Consider the following 23,362-nt stretch of genomic DNA (forward strand, 5'->3'; position numbering starts at 1 on the left):
ACAAGTGCCTGGAATCTAAACCTATCACCCCTTCCAGCCTGGGGGCCCTTGGTGGGCAGGAGCAGGTCTGAAGAGCACCCGGGTGTCTCACCTTGCTCAGCACAATGAGGGGTGTTTGTTGACTGACTGACGGACTGAAGGCAGGGCATCCTGGGTATCTGGTTCCCAGGGGAGACAGGCAAGGGCTGAAAGACGGCAAGGCCAGGCAGGACCACAGGTTTATTGGGGGCTCCACGCACACACGCTCATGGCGTCACACGACAGCAGCACGGTTACTCGGGACACACACAGTGGCCTCCGCCCACAGCCAGGGCCCAGAGGCAGTGGGGTGCAGTCTCCTCCCTTGCGGCCCAGACCCAGCTGGGTCCCTTCCTCCTGGGCGGCTGAGGGAGGGACTGCTGGGTTGGCGACGGGCCTGGAAAGGGGAAGCGAGCAGGTGAGCCCAGGAGGGGCCGGGGCCGGGGCCGGGGCCGGGGTGGGGCTCGCCTGCCCTCACTCCAGGGACTGTAGCATCAGCAGCTGTTTCAGCACCTTCGTCTGGCTGGTCTCTCGGATTTCACCGGCCAGGAACATCTCGTCCACGACCGTGTAAACCTGTGTGAGGGGAGACCCTGGGGTGAGAGGAGGCCCTCTGGGATGCTGGCCCGGACCCTGGAAGCTGGGGCTCTGATGCCCCTCGGGCCGGGACACAGACCTCAGCAGAGGCTCTGGGTGGCTAGTGCACCACGGGTCCCCCTCTGTCCCCCTCCTCCGGGTCCTTCAGCCTCCTCTTCACCAGGAGCCTACCTTGTAGAAATTGAACACCAGGTCCAGTTCACAGACATTGTGGAAATATTCGTTTAAGACCTGGGAGAGGAAGGCAGAGATGGTAAGAGATGGGCAGGGAGAGAGCCACACATGCACAGGGATGAGAACAAGGTCATCAGAAAGAGATAGCGAAAAAAAGAGACCAAGGGGGAGGCAGGGGAGAGAGAGACAGTGATAGGGAGAGAGGCAAGGACACACACAGAGAAACAAAAGCCAAGATCGATGCAAAGAGATGGTAAAAGGTCAGGTGCGGTGGCTCACACCTGTAATCCTAGCACTTTGGGAGGCTAAGGCAGAAGGATCACTTGAGGTTAGGAGTACAAGACCAGCCTGGTCAACATGGTGAAACCCCATCTCTACTAAAAATACAAAAATTAGCTGGGCATAGTGGCACGCGCCTGTAATCCCAGCTACTTAGGAGGCTGAGGCAGGAGAATCACTTTAACCTGGGAGGTGGAGGCTGCAATGAGCCAAGATTGCACCACCGCCCTCCAGCCTGGGTGACAGAGCAAGACTCCGTCTCAAAAAAAAAAAAGAAAGAAAAGAAATGGAGAGAGTCCCAGCCACTGCAGAGGGGAAGACTCAGGAGGGACCAGGGCGGGTTCCCAATCCTCGGGGGCCACTCCCGGACTGCCCGCCTGCCTCCCCACCTCACCTCCCCCACCCGCCATACCTCCACGAAGTTGTGAATGGCCTCCAGGTAAGCCAGGTTGTTGTCATTGACGTCCACACAGATGCAGAAGTAGAGGCCAGCGTAGCGGCGGTAGATGATCTTAAAGTTCCGGAACTGCAGAACAGAGAGGCTGTCAGCAACGCAGCTTGCCGGGACCCAACGTGCCAGATACGGTGGGGCCAAAACATTCAGTCCTTCACTTCACACGTGGTCCCAAGGCCCAGCTCTGCGCCTGGCCCTGTGCTGGGGTCACAGCAGTGACCGAGACAGCCCTAACCCTGCTCGCGGTACAGTGGGGGCAGGCATCCCCAGAGTGGACAGGACTGGGCTGTGAGAACCCAAAGAGGGGGCCTAACTCCCTCTGATCCTGGGGAGTCAGGGGGGGCTTCCTGGAGGAGCAGGTATCGGAGCTGAGACCTGGAGGATAGGCAGGAATGTTCCAAGCAGATAGCAAAAGCCCAGGGCTGGGCGGGAGCCTGACATGTTCACCAGCATCCATGCAACCTTGCCGCTCCTTTCTGTGACTTCCTGCTACCTCTGGAGACAGTCACGTTCCTTAGCCTGGAATTAATTAACTCAATTATTTAACAAATACTTCCTGAGCAGCTACTCTATGCCAGGCCTGTGATAGGCAGTGCGGGGAGGAGGGTCACCACTGTCACCAAGACGATCCTGGGTCCTTGTCCTGCCCTCACTGAAATGTGATATATACAGTTAGCATAGTAACACAGACACACACCGTGAACAAATATGCCAGGATCAGGGACACGGATTCTAATTTTATGCGTGTGTTAAGTAGATAGAGACAGATACATATATATGCATACTGGGTTGCAAAGTACAATGTCTTTGGCCAAAACCTGAAAATCCCAGTTCAGTTCTATATGTTCTCAATGTGAGGTCCATTACCAAAAAAAGAAAGAAAAAAAAAAAAATCCCAGCACTCCAGGAGGCCGAGCGAGAGGATCACTTGAGCCCAGGAGTTTCAGGCCAGCTTGGGCAACATGGTGAAACCCCGTCTATACAAAAATATAAAAAGTAGCTGGGTATGGTGGCGTGTACCTGCGGTCCCAGCTACTCAGGAGGCTGAGGTGGGAGGATGACCTGAGCCTGGAAGGTCAAGGCTGCTGTGAGCCATGTTCACATCACTGTGCTCCAGCCTGGGAGGCAGATACCCTGTCTCAAAAAACACACAAAAACAGCAGCTGCAGGTCTGGGGTGTGCGTGTGGCGCCACCAGCTGGCAGCTATGAGTGCCAGCATCAGTCCTCGGCTTTCTTTTTTTTTTGAGTCTTGCTCTGACGCCAGGCTGGAGTGCGTGGTGCGATCTCGGCACACTGTAATCTCCACCACTGGGTTCAAGCGATTCTCCTGCCTCACTCTCCCAAGTAGCTGGGATTACAGGTGTGCCACCACACCCAGCTAATAGCTTTTTACTCATTTTTTCAGCTCAATCTCTTGTTCATTGCTATACTCCAAGCATGTTTTCAGGGATTTTTTGGGTTTTTTTTGAGACAGAGTCTCACTCTGTTGCCCAAGCCGGAGTGCAGTGGCACGATCTCAGCCCACTGCAACCTCCGCCTCCCAGGTTCAAGCAATTCTCCGACCTCAGCCTCCTGAGTAGCTAGGAATACAGGTGTGCACCACCACGCCTGGCTAATTTTTGTATTTTCAATAGAGATGGGGTTTCACCATGTTCGCCAGACTGGTCTCCAACTCCTGACCTCAGATGATCCACATGCCTCTGCCTCCCAAAGGGCTGGGATTACAGGCGTGAGCCACCGTGCCTGGCCTGAGTCCGTTCTTCTGGTGTGATTATGGTAAGGCCTACATATAACCCATAGGTAAATGACCTGACACTGATCAGCAGTGCTCCTCTCTTCTTGCAATCCAGCTTTTCTGACTCTCACCCTCCTCTGCCTCCAGCTACTGCTCCATCTTTCCAGCCTCCCCTTCCTGTTTTAAATTTCGAGGCTTCTCAGGGATCTGCTGCAGACCCCCGTATCTCCTCCAGCTATATTCTCTCACAGAAGCACATTCTCTCATCCTGCAGGCTGGGGCAGGTGTCCCCTCTGAACACCCCACGCCACTGCCCCACCCCTGCCCCGCCCCAGCCTGACCACTGCCAGTCGTCACTGTATGGGGATGGGTCTGTCTCCCCATTGGACTGTGAAGGAAGCTGGAGCTGTCACACTGTGTCCTCCGTGCCACCCTGCAAAGGGCTGACACAGGATAATGGCCCCCAAAGACGTCCACATCCTAATCCCAGACCCTGTGAATATGGGACCTTATATGGCAAAAGGGACTCTGCAGTCCCTTAACTTGTGATGAAGTTAAGAAGCATGAGATGGGGCGATAATCCCAGATGGTTCAGGCGGGAGCAATGTCATCACAGGGCTGCTAATAAGGGAAAGTGGGAGGCGGGACAGTGTGAGTGAGAGAGAGATTGGAAGATGGCCAGGTGCCCGGCCTCACGCCTATCATCCCAGCACTTTCGGAGGCCAAGGCTTGAGCTCAGGAGTTCAAGGGCAGTCTAGGCAACATATCAAGACCCCATCTCCATAAAACATACAAAAAATTAGTTGGGCGTGGTGGAAGGTACCTGTAGTCCCAGCTACTCAGGAGTCTGAGGTGGGAGGATCCCTTGAGCCTGGGAGGCGGAGGCTGCAGTGAGCTATGATTGCACCGCTGCACTCCAGCCTGGGATACAGAGTGAGACTCTGTCTCAAATAATAATAATAATAACAAGAGGGATAGCCCGCATCTTCCAGCTGCCTACTCCTCCCTTTGATCTTCACTCACAAGTCCCCTCCAGGAAGCCCTCCAGACCCCCAGGCTGGGTCAGGTGCCCTCCCCCAACCAGGCTCCTGGATCCCAGCCCAGGCCACTCTGGTTGTCACTGTCTACGGACACGCTTGTGTTCCCTCCTGGGCTGTGAGTCCCAAGAAGGCAGCACAAGGCTGTCTCAGCGGCCGCTGTGAACCCAGCACTGGGCTGATCACGAGGAGGCAGGCAGAAACATTGGGTGAACACATGCACAAAGGAACAGCTGAATGAATGCGCAGGCCTGGATCCTGGAGGCACGGAGGAACTCAAGAGCTGAGCGTCAGCCTCCTCTGTCACATTCTCATCTGCCCAGCCGGCCTTTCTGGCTGCTCCTGTATCACTGGGCCTCACTGACCCCTCCTGGGCCCCAGCCCTCAGCACAGGACCAGCCACTACACCAGCAGCAAGGCGCCCACACAGCCAGAACACCCGACACCCAGTTCCTCTCCCCCTTCCCACCTGCTGCTCTTGTGAGAACACCAGTGGCCTCCTCCTGGAGAGGCAGGTCCAACCCTTTCCCCCTCCGGGCTTCTGGGACACCCAGTCTCTTGGTTCTCCTCTCCCTCCTCGTCTCCCTGACTGCAGATGTGGCCCTCTGGTGCTCTCCTCAGTCTATCCTCACTTCCCTGGTGAGTTCCTTGGCCTCGGTGTCCCTCTTCGTGCAGAAATGCTGTTTCCATATCCTACTCAGCTCTCTCCAAGAACCCTGACTCATCACTTCTTCCTGGACATCTCTGCTGGGATGTGGACGATACTCAGGGCCTGACCCCCAACACCTCCCTCCTGATCTTCACCTCCACCTGCCCTTCCCATCTGCCCATCTCAGATAATGACAGCTCCATCCTACCCAGGGGCTCAAGTGGGAAACCTAACTGTCGTCCTGGCTCTGCCTTCTCTCACATTCCATGTCCAGTTCTTGGCCATTCAGCTGGGTCCACCTCCAAAACGCTCCTGGCCACCCCGACGGCTTCCATGCTGGTCCAGTCACCAGCATCCCCCACCTGGACGACTGCAGCCACCTCTCTCCGAGCAGTCTCCTGCTCTGCTCTTGCCCTATAGGGCAGCCTCAAGTTGGCCCATGGCCCTGCTCTGCTCAAAAACCTCCGTGGTTCAAGACCAGCCTGGACAACATAGCAAGACCACATCTCTACAAAAAATTTAAAAATTAGCCAGGCACAGTTGCTCATGGTTGCAATCCTAGCACTTTGGAAAGCCACAGTGGGCGGACTGCTTGAGCTCAGGAGTTCGAGACCAGCCTGGGCAACATGGAGAAACCCTGTCTCTACCAAAAATATAAAAACTAGCAGGGCGTTGGTGGCACATGCCAATGGTCTCAGTTACTTGGGAGGCTGAGGTGGGAGAATCGCTTGAGCCAAGAGGCGGAGGTTGCAGTGAGCTGAGATCGTGCCACTGCACTCCAGCCTAGGTGACAGAGTGAGAACCCATCTCAAAAGAAAAAAAAAAATTTAAAATTAGATGGGCATGGAGGTGCATGCCTGTAGTCCCAGCCACTTGGAAAGCTGAGGCAGGAGGCTTGCTTGAGCCTGGGAGGGTAGAGTGAGCTGTAATTGTACCACTGTACTCCAGCCTGGGAGACAGAGCAAGACCGTGTCACTAAAAAACACCAAAAAACAAAATCAACCTTTCTACGGCTCCCATCTGAGTCAGAGTAAGAGCCCAAGTCTTCCCTGCAACCCTGCACCAACAGATTACCCTGTTATCTTCTCTCTTTCATCTCTTCCCCTTCCTCGCTGGCATTCCTGCTATCCCTGGAACGCCCTAAGCATTCTCCTGCCTCGGGGACTTTGTACTTGCTGTTCCCTTGGCTTGAAATGTTCCTCTCAGACACTGGTTCCTTCCTCCCTCTTAAGTCCTTCAGGTCTTGGTCCAGTGTCACCTTTTCAGCAATGCCATCCTGACCAAACCACTGAAATCTGCACCCGGGCTGGGCGCAGTGGCTCATGCCTGTAATCCCAGCACTTTGGGAGGCCGAGGCAGGCAGGTCACTTGAGCTCAAGAGTTTGAGACCAGCCTGGGCAACATGGTAAGACCCTGTTGCTACCAAAAATACAAATATTAGCTGGGCTTGGTAGAGCACAAGCCTGTAGTCCCAGCTACTCAAGAGGCTGAGGTGGGAGGACGGCTTAAACCCAGGAAGTTAAGGCTGCTGTGAGCCATGTTCGTGCCACTGCACTGCCGCCTGGGTGATAGAATGAGTTCCTGTTTCAAAAAAAAATTTTTTAAAGAGGGCTGGGCGCAGTGGCTCACACCTGTAATCCCAGCACTTTGGGAGGCCAAGGTGGGTGGATCACTTGAGATCAGGAGTTCAAGACCCGCCTGGCCAACATGGTGAAACTCCATCTCTACTAAAAATACAAAAATTGGCCAGGCGCGGTGGCTCAAGCCTGTAATCCCAGCACTTTGGGAGGCCGAGACGGGCGGATCACGAGGTCAGGAGTTCGAGACCATCCTGGCTAACACGGTGAAACCCCGTCTCTACTAAAAAATACAAAAAACTAGCTGGGCGAGGTGGCGGGCGCCTATAGTCCCGGCTACTCGGGAGGCTGAGGCGGGAGAATGGCGTAAAAACCCGGGAGGCAGAGCTTGCAGTGAGCTGAGATCCAGCCACTGCACTCCAGCCTGGGCGACACAGCGAGACTCCGTCTCAAAAAAAAAAAAAAAAAAAAAACAAAAATTAGCAGGGCGTGGTGGCGAGCACCTGTAATCTCAGCTACTAGGGAGGCTGAGGCAGAGAATAGCTTGAACCCTAGAGGAGATTGCAGTGAGCCAAGATTGCCCCCATTGCACTCTCCAGCCTGGGTGACTGAGACAGACTCCATCTCAAAAAAAAAAAAAAAAAAAAAGGCCAGGCACAGTGGCTCATGCCTGTAATCCCGGCACTTTGGGAGGCCGAGGAGGGTGGATCACGAGGTCAGGAGTTCGAGACCAGCCTGGCCAATATGGTGAAACCCCGTCTCTACTAAAAATACAAAATTAGCCGGGCGTGGTGGTGGGCGCCTGTAATCCCAGCTACTTGGAAGTAGGCAGGAGAATTGCTTGAACCTGGGAGGCGGAGGTTGCAGTGAGCTGAGATCACACCACTGCATTCCAGCCTGGACAACATTGTGAGACTCTGTCTCAAAAAAAAATTAATTAATAAAATAACATGAAATAAAAAATAAAGATGAGGTTTTGCTACATTGCCCAGGCTGGTCTTGAACACCTGGGCTCAAGCGATCCTCCCACCTCAGCTTCCCAAAGTGCTGGGATTACAGGCATGAGCCACTGCACCTGGCCTATTCTCTCTACTTTTCTGTGTTTGAACATTCTATAGGAAGTCTGAAAAAGGCACCAGCAAAAAAAAAATTATTTGGCAAAAAAAAAAAAAAAAATTCTTTTTAAATCTTAGGTAAAAAAAATTAATAATAATAGTGCAAAACAAAAAGGCAAAATATTAATACTGATTAAATTTGGGTAGTAGGTATATGAATCTCCAATACACTTTTCTTTCATTGTACTAATCTATATGTTTATGATTTTTCACAATGAAGAGTACAAAGGAAGGGAAGAAGCAAGCAAGCTCAAAGCAGGTTGAGTGAATGAATATAGGATGGATAGAGGGTCCAAGGGGGTTCTTGCAACTAGAGGCTGGGCAGGGAGTGGGGAAGTAGGGCATGAGGAAGCAGCGGGGTGCAGGAGGCATGAAACAGGCATCACCTCCACAAAGTTGGTGTGTTTGGCGTCTCGGACGGTGACCACGGCGTGCACCTCCTCAATCAGCTTCTGTTTCTCATCATCATCAAACTGCATGTACCACTTGGCCAGGCGCGTCTTGCCTGCCCGGTTCTGGATGAGGATAAAGCGGATCTGGGGAGAGCAGGAGAAGGAGGAAGTGAGAGAGGCAGGGAGGGCGGGTTGGGCGCTGCCCAACGACCCCACCCATCCACCCAGAGGAGAGATAGGGCTCAGGGCCTCCCTGCTGTCTGACTTCCAGGAGTCTCGGCTGCTCCCCAGACCCAAGCCAGGCCAGCCTGGCCACATGCTGCATCCCTGGTCCCTCCAGCACCCCTGTGAAGTGACTTCCCTTCCACAAGTCAACTCAGGAGTCAGCTCCGAGTCCCAGGCTCCACCACCTCTTGTCTCTCTCTCTTTTTTTTTGTAGAGACAGAGTCTTGCTATGGTGCCCTGGCTGGTCTTAAACTCCTGGGCTCAAGCAATTCTCCCACGTCAGCCTCCCAAAGTGCTAGGATTACAGGCACGAGCCACCGTGCCCAGCCTTGTCTGCCTCTCTAGGCCTCAGTTTCCTCACCAGCAAAACAAGTCTCCCAAGAAGATTCATCTCGCCAGGGTGGTTTTTCATTATTGTTTTTTGTTATTTTTAAATGTTTAGTGTTTCGTTCTGTCACCCAGGCTGGAGTGCAATGGTGCAATCTTGGCTCACTGTAACCTCCACCTCCTGGGTTGAAGCAATTCTCCTGCCTCAGTGTCCTGAGTAGCTGGGATTACCGGCACCTGCCACCACACCTGGCTAATTTTTGTATTTTTGGTAGAGACGGGGTTTCACCATGTTGGCCAGGCTAGTCTCGAACTCCTGACCTCAGGTGATCCACCCGCCTCTGCCTCCCAAAGTGTGGGGTTATAGGCATGGGCCACCATGCCCAGCCAACCAGGGTTTTTTTAAAGGTTAAAAAAAAGTTTATAAACTTAGTCCAGTGGCTAGGAGGTGGTAGATACTCAAATGTTTGAGGTTCAGACTCCTTTGGGCTAAGTCTCAGCTCTGCCACTTCTTTTTTTCTCTTTGCTTACTAACTTTTTATAAAATTGAAATGTAATTCACACACTATAAAATCCATCCATTTAAAATGTAGACAGTTAAAATGGGTTTTGGTATATTCTCTTAGTATATATTCACAGTTGTGTAAAAATCACCACTATCTTTTTTTTTTTTTTTTTGAGACAGAGTCTCACTCTGTCGCCTAGGCTAGACTGCAATGACACTGTCTCAGCTCACTGCAACCTCTGCCTCCCAGGTTCAAGCGATTCTCCTGCCTCAGCCTCCTAAGTACCTGGGATTACAGGCGCATGCCACCATGCCCGGCTAATTTTTGTATTTTTAGTAGAGATGGGGTTTCACTATGTTGGTCAGGCTGGTCTCGAACTCCTGACTTTGTGATCTGCCCGCCTCAGCCTCCCAAAATGCTGGGATTACAGGCATGAGCCACTGTGCCCGGCCTTTTCTCTTTTCTTTTCTTTTCTTTTTTTTTTGAGACAGAATCTCACTCTGTCACCTAGGCCAGTGGCACAGTCTCGGCTTACTGCAGCCTCTGCCTCCCGGGTTCAAGCGATCCTCCTGCCTCAGGCTCCCAAGTAGCTGGGATTACAGGCGTCCACCACCACACCTGGCTAATTTTTGTATTTTTAGTAGAGAGGGGGGTCTTACCATGTTGACCAGGCTGGTCTCGAACTCCTGACCTCATGTGACCAGCCTGCCTCAGCCTCCCAAAGTGCTGAGATTACAGGCATGAGTCACCACCCCAGCCTGAGAGTCTTCTCTTAGGAAAGAGTCCACTCTCTTTCCTAAGCCTCATTCTCCACACACTCTATCCTCCCTCCCCCAACCAACCAAACTGGACTGCAACAGGATGTTACACTCTCCTTCCAAGAACTCCTTCTGCTGAGCCAGGGAAAACCACTTCCTAGCAGGGGAGGGGTCCCGGGCAGGAAGGGACGCTGGGGGACCTACACCAGGCAGCCACGGCCTGGGAGCCAAGCCCGAGACATATGCACAGAGTTAGGAGAACTAGAAGCAAACCCACAGAGTTGACAAAACGCTCTGCCTCTTGCTCCCAAATTCCCTCGTATACCTCTCCCTGTTTTCTTCCCAATCGGAATCTCAAGTCCCCTCCGTCCTGAATCCCTGCATCCTCACGCCTCTACCGTCCCCACTAGATGCCCCCCAACCTTCCCTGTCTCCAATCCCCCTCATCTGGAGTTGTTCCCTTTTGACCTCCACTTTCTCGGTCTTAGTTCCCCTCCTTGGGGCCTCAATGGGCTTTTTATTGGTGACATCCCTTGTTCCACTCCCAGGTTTCCTCCCTTCTTCAAAAGGTCACATTTTGCCTCCAAGGACCCTGTTCCCGGAGGAGACTCCGCCCCGACTCTGACACCCTTTCCCATTCGTTTTCTTTCCCAACTTCCAGCCCGAGGAACCCTTTCCTAGATCCAAAGCCCCAACCTGGGGGATAGGGGCACTCCTAAATCCAATGTTCAGTCTTTGCCCCAACAAAGATTCCTCCCCAGATCTCACACTTTCAAGCCTACTCCCCACCCCACAAGATCTCTCTTTTTGGAAAGACCTATTCAATTGCTATTCAATTGCTCCCCATTCATTCCGAGTGTCTATCTTATCTCCAGGCCCTCTCTCCTTTTACAGAGCTCTCCCAGACGCTTAAGTCTCATTCCCGACAGTTGCCTCCTTTTGGTTTCCTGTGCCAGGTCTCTTCTCCTTGAGATGATCCCTCTCTCATAGGCAGTCTCCTGCCCCTGTTTCAACATCCCCTCTCCACCTGCAATCAGATCCTTGTCTCTAGAGACTCCTCCCACCAAGAAAACCTCCCTCCCCTTTTCCAAGGTCTCGCGTTCTTGTCCCAGCGCTCCCGCCACACTTCCAGAGCGCCTTCCTCTTTGGGACGCCCCCTCCCCACCTCCAATGCCTTCTCGCTACCCCCAAGACTGTGTCTCACGAGTTTCCTCCCGTTTCAAAGCTTCCAACTATCTACAATGTCTCCCACCTGCACGGCCCTTTCCCCTTGGAACACCACCCCAATGACCGTCGCCGCGAGACCCCTGGTAACCCCCGCGCTTAGAATCACCGCCCTGTGCCCTCCTTCCTGGCCCTGGCCCCAATCCCCGGAGCCCGCGCCCGACCCAGACCATCCGCAGCAGAGAAGGGGCTTGTCAGCGCCCAATCGAGCCTCGGCTATTTACGCGTGGACCCCCCTCCGCCAGTCCCAGGCGTAGCGCGCCCCCGTTACCATGGCGACCCCCGTCCGGACCCCAGCGGCCCCGGTCCCGCGGCGACTGGACAGCTCCGGCTCAGGGTGCAGTTGTAGGGCCCAGAGCTAGAGCGGACTTCCGGTAGAAAAACCCGCCTTCCCTCTCGCGCACAGACCCCTGGGAGTTGTAGTTTTACCAAATGGGGCCAGCCTGGGTGAAGATGGGTGAAGAGTCACAGCCAGTCCTTTTCCTACCAAACGAGTCAGATCCCAAGTGCATGCTGGGATTTGTGGACAAACATCTTTACAGAAGACTACAGTTCCCAAGATGATGAACCAGCGGTGCAGGCGTTGCATTCGGGGAAATGTAGTTCTCTTAGGCACCCCCCCCCCCCCCCGCCCCCCAACCCCAGAGAGAAGGGCATGCTGGGAATAGTAGTTTTAAATTTTGAAAAACTGTCCTGGGGAGCTAGAAAATGTCTTTCCATTCCTCATTCAGTGATTTCTTCAATTTTTTTTTTTTAAATAGAGACGGGTCTAGATATATTGCCTAGGTTGATCTCGAACTCAGTTCAAGCGACCCTCAGCCTCCCAAATCACCAAGATTACAGGCATGAGCCACCACCACACCAAGCCAGTGCTTTGCTTAAAACATGTCGCATGTGTCTCTCGGGAGACAACAGTTTAAGAGCATGCATTTGAACCGGCCGGGCGTGGTGGCTCACCCCTGTAATCCCAGCAGTTTGGGAGTCTGAGGCGGGCGGATCACTTGGTCGGGAGTTCGAGAGACCAACCTGACCAGCATGGTGAAACCCCCATCTCTATTAAAAATACAAAAAATTAGCCGGGCATGGTGGTGCGCACCTACAATCCCAGCTACTCAGGAGGCTGAGGCAGGAGAATCACTTGAACCCAGGAGGCAGAGGTTGCAGTGAGCCCAGATCTCACCACTGCACCCCAGCTTGGGCAATAAAGACTCCAAAAAAAAAAAAAAAAAAAAAATCTCTACGTTGGCCGGGGTGTGGTGGCTCATGCCTGTAATCTCAGCACTTTGAGAGGCTAAGGTGGGTGGATCACCTGAGGTCAGGAGTTCGAGACCAGCGTGGCCAAAATGGTGAAACCCTGTTTCCACTAAAAATACAAAAATTAGCTGGGTGTGATGGAAGGTGCCTGTAATCCCAGCTACTCAGGAAACTGAGGCAGGAGAATTGCTTGAACCCGGGAGGCAAAGGTTTCAGTGAGCCGAGATCATACCATTACACTCTAGCTGGAGTGACAAGAGCAAAACTCTGTCAAAAAAAAAAAAAACCAAAAACTCCAGGTCCGCAGTTAGTTTAGTTTTTTTGGTGTGTTTTGCTTTTGTCTTTGTTTTTTTCCTGAAAGAGGGTCTCCCTTGGTCACCCAGGCTGTAGTACAGTGGCATGATCTCAGCTCACTGCAGCCTCAACCTGCTGGGCCCAAGCGATCCCCTGGCTTCAGCCTCCCGAGTTGCTGAGACTACATACACATGCCGTCACACCTGGCTATTTTTTGGTACTTTTTGTAGAGACAGGGTCTTGCTATGTTGCCTAGGCTGCTCTTGAACTCCTGAGTTCAAGCGATCCTTCCTCTTCCACCTCTCAAAGTATTGAGATTACAGGCATGAGTCACCATGCCCAACCTAGTTTGGTTTTTTTAAATGGCCTTTATTACATTTTAAAAATTATTTCATTTGCCCTATGAGTATGTAGTGTATGTTTGTCTAGATCTCTCACTAGGTAGTGAGTTGTTGAGGGCAGGGACCCTGTCTGATAACTGTATCTTCATTACCTAGAACATGATGACAGATGGTAAGCAGTCAATAAAGTTATTACTATTAGTACTGAGGGGAGATTGGCCCTAATAAGAACAAAGCAGGCCAGGCGTGGTGGCTCACTCCAGTAATCCCAGCACTTTGGGAGGCCAAGACGGGCAGATAACCTGAGGTCAGGAGTTCGAGACCAGCCTGTCCAACATGGCGAAACAGCATCTCTACTAAAAATACAAAAATTGGCCAGGCTTGGTAGCACATGCCTGTAGTACCAGCTACTCGGGAGGCTGAGGCAAGCGAAGTGCTTGAACCCTGGAGGTGGAGGTTGTGGTGAGCTGAGATTTTGCCACTGCACTCCAGCCTGGGGGACAGAGAGAAACTCTGTTTAAAAAAAAAAAAAAAAAAATTAATTAAATAAATAAAACAGAGTGTATTATGGAATTATGTAAATTTAAGGGATAGTACTGGCAGAATTACCAACACATTGTTGTTGAATATTACAGGGGCAAAAAGAGGCCAGAGATCATTTCTGTCTTATGTACTTTTTTGTCTTCAACAGGGTTGATACTAGGATGACATAAGCAAAGTGTCCAGCTTGCAAAATTTTAAAAGGACCTCACTCTTACATGCCAATTCCTCTCTTACACAGGACTGAGAACATGTGCCTCATTAAATTTTGTGCCCTTGCCTCCCCTTAGTCCCAGTCCTGATCTCCAGTGCTCAACTTCATACTTGGCACAAGTCTGGTGTTCAATAAACATTTGTTGAATGAATGAATGCATTTGCAGCAAGAAAACAGACACAGCCCCCACCCTCACAGCATTCACAGTATAACAGGAAAAATGGACTTAAATGACATAACACAAATAAATTTTAAGGCCAGGCGCAGTGGTCATCCCTGTAATCCCAGCACTTTGGGAGGCTGAGGTGGGTGGATCACCTGAGGTTGGGAGTTCAAGAGCAGTCTGGCCAACATGGTGAAACCCCATCTCTACTAAAAGTACAAAAATTAGCTGGGCATAGTAGCTTGTGACTGTACTCCCAGCTACTTGGGAGGCTGAGGCACGAGAATCACTTGAACCCGGGAGGTAGAAGTTGTTGTGAGCTGAGAGTGTGCCACTTCACTCCAGCCTGGGCAACAGAGTGAAATTCTATCTCAAAAGAAAATAAAAAAAGGCCGGGCACGGTGGCTCATGCCTGTAATCCCAGCACTTTGGGAGGCCAAGGTGGTCAAATCACCAAAGGTCAGGAGTTTAAGACCAGCCTGGCCAACATGATGAAACCCTGTCTCTACTAAAAATACTTTTTAAAAAATTAGCCGGGTATGGTGGCAGGTGCCTGTAATTCCAGCTACTCGGGAGACTGAGGCAGGAGAATCACTTGAACCCAGGAGGCGGAGGTTGCAGTGAACCGAGATCATGCCATCGCTCTCCAGCCGGGGGCGACAAGAGCAAGACTTTGTCTCCAAAAAATTTAAAAAATAAATAAATAAATAAAAGAAGGCCAGGGGTGGTGGCTCACACCCATAATCCCAGCACTTTGAAAGGCAGAGACGGGTGGATCACCTGAGGTGAGGAGTTCGAGACCAGCTTGATCAATATGGTAAAACTCCATCTCTACTAAAAATACAAAAATTAGCCAGGCATAGTGGTGTGCAACTGTAGTCCCAGCTACTAGGAAGGCTGAACAGGAGAACTGCTTGAACCCAGGAGGCAGAGGTTGCAGTGAGCCAAGACCACACCATGGCACTCCAGCCTGGGCTATGGAGCGAGACTCCATCTAAAAAAAAAAAAAAAAAAAAAAAAAAAAAGATATTAGCCAGTGCTACAGTCACGAGAACACTATCTTTTTTTTCTTTTTTTTTTGTTCTGAGACAGGGTCTTGCACTATAAGCCATACTGGCATGCAGTGGTGCAATCACAGCTGACTGCAGCTTCAACCTCCAGGGCTCAAACAATCCTCCCACCTCAGCCTTCTGAGTAGTGGGAACTACAGGCACGCACCACCATGCCCAGCTAATTTTTAAATTTTTTGGAAAGAAGAAGTCTTGCTACATTTTCCAGGCTGGCATGTAAACGCTTGACTGGAGCTGAAGCACCTGTGTTCCAGGTGGCTCGCTCCTGCGGTTGGTAAACGAATGCTGGCTATTGGCCAGAGGTCTCAGTTGCTCTCCACGTGGATCTGTCCACAAGGACATATGAATGTCCTCACATGGCAGCTGTTTTCCCAAAGAATGAGTGATCTAAGAAAGAGCATGGTGGAAGCTGCTATGTCTTTTATGACCTTGCCTCAGATCTTTTATGACACTGTCATTTCCACAATGTTCTATTGGTACCTAATCAGCCCTGTCCAATGCAGGAGGCAATGCAAATACCAGGTGAGACTCACTGGGGTCCATCGTGGAGGCTGGCTGCCACAGCTGCTCATAATGGGTAGCTAGCCAAGTTGAAGAGTTAGTGACAGCTTCCTAGACGGGGTGACATTTGAGCTGAGATCACAAGGACGAGTGGAGCCGGGCATGGTGGTGCATGCCTGTAATCCCAGCTACTCAGGAGGCAGGAGAATCACTTGAACCTGGGAGATGGAGGTTGCAGTGAGCCAAGATCGTGCCACTGCACTCCAGCCTGGGCAACGGAGTAAGACTCTGTCTCGGAAAAAAAAAACCCAAAAAAACAAAAAAAACAAGCGCAGTGGCTCGTGCCTCTAATCCCAGCACTTTGAGAGGCCAAGGTGGGAGGATCACTTGAGGTCAGGAGTTTGACACCAGCCTGGACAACATGGTGAAAGCCCGTCTCTACTAAAAATACAAAAATTAGCTGGGCGTGGTGGTGTGCGCCTGTAATCCCAGTTACTTGGGAGGCTGAGGCAGGAGAATCGCTTGAACCTAGGAAGCAGAGGTTGCCGACAGCCGAGATGGCGCCACTGCACTCCAGCCTCTGTGACAGAGTAAGCTTCCTTTTCAAAAAAAAAAAAAAAAGGAGTGGAAATTAACCAAGCAAGGATTAGTGTCCAGGATGGGGCAGAGTGCTGGACAGAAGAACACAGGTAGGGAGAAGATCAAAACAACTTTGTCTCTACCCTGAGGAGTCTCATGGCTTGAGTGGTTTCGAGTCTGTTTGGGGCTACGTGGCACAGACATAGAAAAGATAAGTCCTGGCCGGGCGCGGTGGCTCACGCCTGTAATCCCAGCACTTTGGGAGGCCGAGGCGGGCGGATCACAAGGTCAGGAGATCGAGACCATCCTGGCTAACACTGTGAAACCCCGTCTCTACTAAAAATGCAAAAAATTAGCCGGGCGAGGCGGCGGGCGCCTGTAGTCCCAGCTACTCGGGAGGCTGAGGCAGGAGAATGGCGTGAACCCGGGAGGCGGAGCTTGCAGTGAGCCGAGATCGCGCCACTGCACTCCAGCCTGGGCGACTAAGCGAGACTCTGTCTCAAAAAAAAAAAAAGCCTGTAATCCCAGCACTTTGGGAGGCCGAGACGGGCGGATCACGAGGTCAGGAGATCGAGACCATCCTGGCTAACACGGTGAAACCCCGTCTCTACTAAAAAATACAAAAAACTAGCCGGCGAGGTGGCGGGCGCCTGTAGTCCCAGCTACTCAGGAGGCTGAGACAGGAGAATGGCCCGAACCCGGGAGGCGGAGCTTGTAGTGAGCTGAGATCCGGCCACTGCACTCCAGCCTGGGCGACAGAGCGAGACTCCGTCTCAAAAAAAAAAAAAAAAAAAAAAAAAAGAAAAGATAAGTCCTGAAAGAACAATTATTTATTTATTTATTTTGCTACACAGGGTCTGGAACTCCTCCTGGCCTCAAGTGATCCTCCTCCGTTAGCCTCCTAATGTGCTGGAATTACAGTGGCGAGTCAGCGCGCCCGGCCTCAACTTTAAACGTTTATTAAAATAGAGAGGTTGTGGCGGGGCGTGGTGGCTCACGCCCGTCATCCTAGCACTTTGGGAGGCCAGGGCAGGTGGATTGCCTGAGCTCAAGAGTTTGAGACCACCCTAGGCAATATGACAAAACCCCGTCTCTAATAAACATACAGAAAATCAGCCAGGCGTGGTGGCGCGCGCCTGTAGTCCCAGCTGTTTGGGAGGCTGAGGCACGAGAATCGCTTGAATCCGGGAGGCAGAGGTTGCAGTGAGCGGAGATCACGCTACTGCACTACAGTCTGGGTGACAGAGAGAGACTGTCTCAAGAAAAAAACAAAAACAAAAACAAAAAACAGAGAGGTTGGCTGGTCGCGGTGGCTCACTCCTGTAATCCAGGCACTTTGGGAGGCCGAGGTGAGCGGATTACTTCAGTCCAGGAGTTCGAGACCAGCCGGGGCAACATGGCGAGGCCCTGTCTCTACAAAAAATATAAAAATTAGCCGGGTGCACTGGCACACGCCTATAGTCCCAGATACTGTGGAGGCTGAGGTGGGAGGATCCCTTCAGCCGGGAAGGAGGAGCTTGCAGTAAGCTGTGATTGCAGCACTGCGCTCCAGCCTGGGCGACGGAGCGAGACCTTGTCTCACATTTAAAAAATATATATAGATGTTTATTATGCATTCATGCAGTAGATATTTAGTGCGTATCTACTAAGCAAGAGGCCCAGGCACTGCGATTCCGCGGTGAATCCGAGCATCCCCGCCTCCTGTTCCTGCCTCGTGATTGGCTGCTCTTGAACCAATGGCTGAAGAGTCCACCGCTCCGCCAGCCCTGCGGCGTCCTCCGGCTGCAGCTTCCCCGGTTCGGTTTGCAGGCGGCGCTGTGGACCCACGGACTCCTCCGTCACACGCAGACCTGGTCCCCACCCTCTCTGTTTCTTCAGACTCTCAGAAATGAAGACAGTGTATACCCCAGCGTCCCACCCTCTTTACAAAATCCTTTTGTGCATTTTTCTGCCTGTGCAGGTTTCCAATGCAGGTCCGGAATCCCACGCCCGCCTCTTATCAACCAACCCCGACGGCTCTCCTGTTGATGTGACCTCCAGACATTCGGGCCCCTAGGGCGATGCTTGGGAAATCTTGACAGCTACCCAAGCCGGCAGTCGGCACTTCTCTGTGTCGGTTAATTGTTTACTCGTTTGTTTATTTATCCTGGAGTGGAGGCTAGCCGGGTGCGCGGAGGCGGCTGCCCCCAGGGAAGCCCGCTTCCTGTGGTTGACTTGCTCAACTACTGTCCGCCCTCTTGCGCACTGGAAAAAATTGCAGAGCTGGGAATGCACCCCTTGATGGTTCCGTTCATGTAGTAAAACAATGCCTGGGCCCCTGCCTTCTGCCTGGATCCGTGCTAGAGATGTCTACGATGACTGAGACAGCCCTGGCCCTGCCCTCAGGGGCCTCGCAGTCCGATGGGAAAGACCTATCACCAGATATGGACCACCCAAGGTGGCCAGGGCTTGGACGGGAGACCTAAAGGGACTGTGGGAGCCTGGAAGAAGCAGCTGACCCAGCCTGTGGCATCAGAGAAGGCCTCCTGGAAGAGGGGACATCTGAGCTAGCATCTCAAAGAAGGCTAGAAGGACAACGACTTTGTCTCTGGCTACCATGTCCCCAGTGCCTACCACCCCCTTGTTTAGCATTGGATTCTTTTTTTTTTTTTTTTTTTTGAGACGGAGTCTCCTCCTTTCATCCAGGCTGGAGTGCAGTGGTGCGATCTTGGCTCTCCCGGGTTCAAGTGATTCTCCTGCTTCAGCCTTCCAAGTAGTTGGGATTACAGGCGTGCACCACTATGCCTGGATGATTTTTGTATTTTTTGTAGAGACAGGGTTTCGCCATGTTGTCCAGGCTGGTTTCGAACTCCTGGTCTCAAGCAATCCACCTGCCTCAGCCTTCCAAAGTGCTGGGATTACAGCCCTGAGCTACTGCGCCTGGCCGACTCGTTCATTTTTATTTATTAACAAGTTTTAATTGTGGGCCATTTGCCAGACTTTGGAACTAGCCAGAGTCCCCTGCCTTCAGAGGGCTCACACACAAAATGGTGATATCAACACAGAACTTCATTTAATCTTTTTAGAGACAGGGTCTGGCCCTGTGGCCCAGGCTGGAGTACAGTGGCACAATCATAGCTCACTGAAGGCTTGAACTCCTGGACTCAAGTGATCTTTCTTCCTCAGTCTCCCAAAGTGCTGGGATCCAACACAGAACTGCAAACCCTGAACCCTGAAGAAATGTTATGTGTAGTAACGTGACCCAGTTGTCTGGGTTTATATCTCAAACCTGCTACTTACTAGCTGTGAAACCTTTCTGTACCTTATAACTTAACTCATAAGGTTGTGAGGATTCAGTGAGTTAATGGGTCTAAAGTGCTTTTAAACTGCTGCCTGGCATGTCCAGTATGGTGGCTCATGCCTGTAAACTCAGCGTTTTGGGAGGCTGAGGCAGGAGGCTTGCTTGAGGTCAGGAGTTTGAGACCACCCTGGGCAACACAGCAAGACTCCATCTCCACCAAAAGATAAAAAAAAACTGACCAAGTGTCATGGTGAGGTCATGTAGTTCCAGTTGCTCAGGAGGATTGCTTGAGTCCAGGAAGTTGAGGCTGCAGTGAGCCCTGATTGTTCCACTGCACTTCAGCCTGGGCAACAGAGCAAGACCCTGTCTCAAAAAAAAAAAAAAAAATCCACAAAAAAAACAAATAAAAAGAATGTTGACTAGCCTGGCCAACATAGTGAAACCCCATCTCTATTAAAAATACAAAAATTTGCCAGGTGTGGTGGCAGGCAACTGTAGTCCTAGCTACTCGGGAGGCTGAGGCAGGAGAATCGCTTGAACCTGTGAGGTGCAGGTTGCAGTGAGCCGAGACCACGGCATTGCACTCCAGCCTGGATGCCAGAGTGAGACTCCATCTCAAAAAAAAAAAAAAAAAAAAAAAAAGTTGTGGCCAGGCTTTGGGAGGCTGAGATGGGTGACAGCTTGAGGCCAGGAGTTCCAGACCAGCCTCGTCCGAACAGGTGAAACCCTGTCTCTACTAAAAATACAAAAATTAGCCAGGTGTGGCGCCTGTAGTCCCAGCTACTCAGGAAGCTGAGGTAGAAGAATCGTTTGAACCCGGGAGGTGGAGGTTGCAGTGAGCTGAGATTGCACCACTGCACTCCAGCCTGGGTAACAGAACAAGACTCTGTCTTGAAGGAAAAAAAAAAAAAAATGAGTGGGGCATGGCGGCACAAGCTTGTAATCCCAGCTGTAATCCCAGACTCTGTCTCAAAATAAAAAATTTTTAAAAGACTGTTGCTTGGTACAAAGTACTCATTTTTATTATTAAAGAACGAGGTATTAGGCCAAATCTGGGAGACTACCCTGAGAAGGTGACTTCAAGCTGAGAGTCGAAGGGTAAATCAGAGCTGATGGGTTCCCAAGGGGTTTGGGGGATCCAGCGTGAGCCCAACTGTCCTTGTTCTCCAGGTGCCGCCAGTTCACAAATTTAAGACTGAAAAGACCTGGAACACTGCATAGGTGTTAAATACATTAATTTGAAGTACGGGTATCAGGAATTCACTGCCCCCCACCTTGTCTTTCCTGTGTCTCCTCAAGTAATATCAAAAGTCCCTTACACACCACGGTTTATAATGACAGCCCATGCACTAGATTTGGCAGCCCCACAGTGCTTAAAGAAAAGTTGTTGCTGTTGTTTCAAGCCACTAACATCTAAAAATCAGATTGAATGCATTAAAAGTACTTTTTTTTTTTTTTTGAGACGGAGTCTCCCTCTGTTGCCCAGGCTGGAGTCCAGTGCGATCTCGGCTCACTGCAACCTCTCCTTCCCGAGTTCAAGCCATTCTCCTGCCTCAGCCTCCCGAGTAGCTGGGATTACAGGCGCCCACCACGACGCCCACCTAATTTTTGTATTTTTAGTAGAGACAGCGTTTCATGTTGGCCAGGCTGGTCTCGACCTCCTGACCTCAAGTGATCCGCCCGCCTCGGCCTCCCAAAGTACTGGGATTACAGGCGTGAGCCACCATGTCCGGCCCTAAAAGTGCTACATTAAAAAAAAAAAAAAAAAAAAAGGAAAATCCTTTAATATAAAAAGCTTTATTAATGGAATAAACAAGCCTATGTAATTTTGTTTATCAACGCTTACAGAGCGCTTACTATATGCAAGGCCTGATTTCCAGAGCTTTACAAAATATAATCTATTTAATTTTCACAGCAGCCCTACGAGAGAGGTATGATTATTATCCCATTTTATAGATGAAAAGACTTATGGCAGAAATGCCAAATGTAATAGGAAACAGCCTTTCTTCATGCATTCCACAAATATTGGCTTGGCGCCCGGGAAGCTCATCTTCCACGATCTGTACTTCCGGAGGAGTCCCAGAGGAACACCTCCTCAGTTCAGAGGAGTCAAGGGTTACAGCGGTGCCCTCTCCCATCACTACTCTTTTCCTTTCAGGCGCCCTAATTGACATTTGATTTGTAGTCATTTGCACAATGCTAAGTGACAGGCTTGGGCTGCACACAGTACCAGGCCGTCTTCCCTCTCCTGGGGATCAGGCGATCACAGAACCAAAAACAAGTTGCAAGGACGCGCGCGTTGGCTGAGGATTTTCTTCACAGCCAGGAGAAAGAGCACGCGCTCTCCATCCCCGCCTCTTCTTCCGGGACGACGAATTGCGGGGCTCGGATTGGGCTGAGGCGGGCCACGCCTCCTCATTTCCTCCAATCAACTCCCTCTCTGGTGGGCTCCCTCCTTCTCAGCCCCGCCCCACCGCCCCACGTTACGTCGCTCCTTCTGGCCTCCTCCGTTATCCCGGGGGCTGCGGCTCGCGCGGCAAACCCACCTCCCGTTGCTTCCCATTGGCTGCTCAGGTCCCGCGCGAGCGGGATCGCGCCCTTCGCCCCCCACCCCCAAAACCGGGCCATGCCTCTCTCCTTCGGCTTTCTCCAGAAGCCAGCGCGAGGTGGCAGATCGGCTGCTTGAGGCGCGCGCGGAGACGCGCGCTCCTCTTGCGGGCCACTCCCTCTGCCCTGCGCCAACAGCTGCGCCGGCTGGCAGCCCCCCGCGCACGCGCGCTCCCCCACCCCGCTCCCTCTGCTCGTTTGCAGCTCGCCTAGAGCTCAGTCACGACGGCGGCCGCCGCAGTAGCTGCATTTTTGGAGGCGCACGCGCACTGCACCGTCCGCGGCGGTTCCTAACCTCAGGCAGCGGCGGTGGCAGTGAGACCCTCGGGTGCGCACGCGCTCTGACCTCTCCCCACTGCCTCGCTGGTTGTCCCTTCGCGGCGCGCGCCCAGGGGCCGTTATCCCCCTGCAACGGTCCACGCGCCGCGCACGCGCAGTAGCGAGGGGGCGCGCGCGCGGGAGCGGCCGTCGCAGGAAGGAGGTGCAGCCGCTGCCGCCATTGCGAGGGAGGGAGGGAGGGAGGGAGTGAGCGAGGCTGGTCCGCCCTCCCCCTGGTTCCCGCCCCTCCCCCCTTCCCCTCCCCGCCCCCCGCCCCGAGGGAGAGCCGCGGCGCGGCGGCAGGAGGAGGTGGAGGAGGCGGAGGAGGGAACCCGCGAGGGAGGGTCCGCCCGGCCCCCCGCCGCCGGAGCCGCCGCCGCCGCCGCCGCCTCAGCAGCCGCTGGACTAGGAGCAGGGGAACATGGCGCCGGGGCCCCCGTCGTTGCTGCCGGGATCCTGGAGGCCGGGGCCGCGCTGAGGGCGCCCAGCTGGTGAGTGCGCGAGCTCACGGGCCCCGGGCGGCGAGGCCGGGCGCCGCCCCGCTGAGGGGTCCAGGGGGAGGCGGGGACGGCGGGGCCCGGAGCCCGCGAACAATGGAGGAGCTGGAGGGGGAGGGGAGGAGCGGCCCCCCCAGCTCCCCGGGCCCCGCCGTCCCCGTCGCTTCGCGCGTCGGCCCGGCCCGTGGGGCCTTTCTGCCCTTTGGACCTACCCCTGCCCGCCGCAGCCCTGCTGTCCCCGCTGCCGCCCCCACCCCCGATCAGTTGGGATCTCGGTGTCTGCCTCAGAGCCTCTCCGACTTCAGCCATCCGGCTCCCAATTCTGCGACCCCCTTCCCTCTTCCACCCCTCCATAATGCCCTTCGCTCCTCCCGGGCTCTGCAGTGCTCTTGGGACCCACCTTTTTCTCATTGACCATTCTGCATCCCTTAATTGTGGCTCCCACTTTTGAGATCCGTGACCCTTCTGCCTCTTCTCGATTCTGCTCTCACCACCCTTCAGATCTGTCCTCGGCCCCTTCTTTGACCTACCTGCTGTGCTATTATTCTTGTCTCAGAATATGTTGCACCCTGGGAGCTGTCCCTTTAGGACCTGCGGTTCCAACCCCTTGGAGATCCATCTGAGACCCCTGTTCAA

General features: G+C 52.7%; 2 protein-coding genes across 5 annotated transcripts in view; one reads left to right on the forward strand and one right to left on the reverse strand.

The window, feature by feature from the left end:
* Positions 1-200: 200 nt before the first annotated feature.
* Positions 201-23,159, reverse strand: LOC105478594 (adaptor related protein complex 2 subunit sigma 1). Of its 3 annotated transcripts, none has more exons than XM_071087237.1 (5): positions 23,127-23,159; positions 8,023-8,172; positions 1,481-1,594; positions 787-846; positions 201-594 (listed from the first exon to the last, which is right to left on the reverse strand). In XM_071087237.1, the coding sequence occupies exons 1-5, from the start codon at positions 23,142-23,144 to the stop codon at positions 493-495; spliced, it is 444 nt and encodes a 147-aa protein (XP_070943338.1). In that variant the 5' UTR covers positions 23,145-23,159; the 3' UTR covers positions 201-492. The 3 variants fall into 3 exon arrangements, with proteins under 3 accessions (XP_070943338.1, XP_011734357.1, XP_011734358.1); XM_011736055.2 differs by lacking the exon at positions 23,127-23,159 and adding an exon at positions 11,340-11,489; XM_011736056.2 differs by lacking the exon at positions 23,127-23,159 and adding an exon at positions 11,239-11,261.
* The window catches only part of LOC105478593 (Rho GTPase activating protein 35), a 152,082-nt gene continuing 151,227 nt past the window's right edge, over positions 22,508-23,362 (forward strand). Inside the window, exon 1 of one of the 2 annotated variants that reach the window (XM_071087236.1) lies at positions 22,508-22,720. The gene's annotated coding sequence lies outside the window, so the exon portion shown is untranslated. The remainder of the gene's footprint in view (positions 22,721-23,362) is intronic. The other variant, XM_011736054.3, reaches the window with a different exon arrangement.

This window comes from Macaca nemestrina, chromosome 20 (assembly GCF_043159975.1).
Source record: "Macaca nemestrina isolate mMacNem1 chromosome 20, mMacNem.hap1, whole genome shotgun sequence".
NCBI classification, from domain to species: Eukaryota; Metazoa; Chordata; class Mammalia; order Primates; family Cercopithecidae; genus Macaca; species Macaca nemestrina.

Bases quoted from the DNA above. Each gene is read 5' to 3' on its own strand.
- LOC105478594 (XM_071087237.1), bottom strand. The intron at 847-1,480 runs GTATGGCGGGTG...TTCCTCTCCCAG, and splicing joins CCATTCACAACTTCGTGGAG to GTCTTAAACGAATATTTCCA. The intron at 595-786 runs GTAGGCTCCTGG...CCCCTCACACAG, and splicing joins TGGTGTTCAATTTCTACAAG to GTTTACACGGTCGTGGACGA.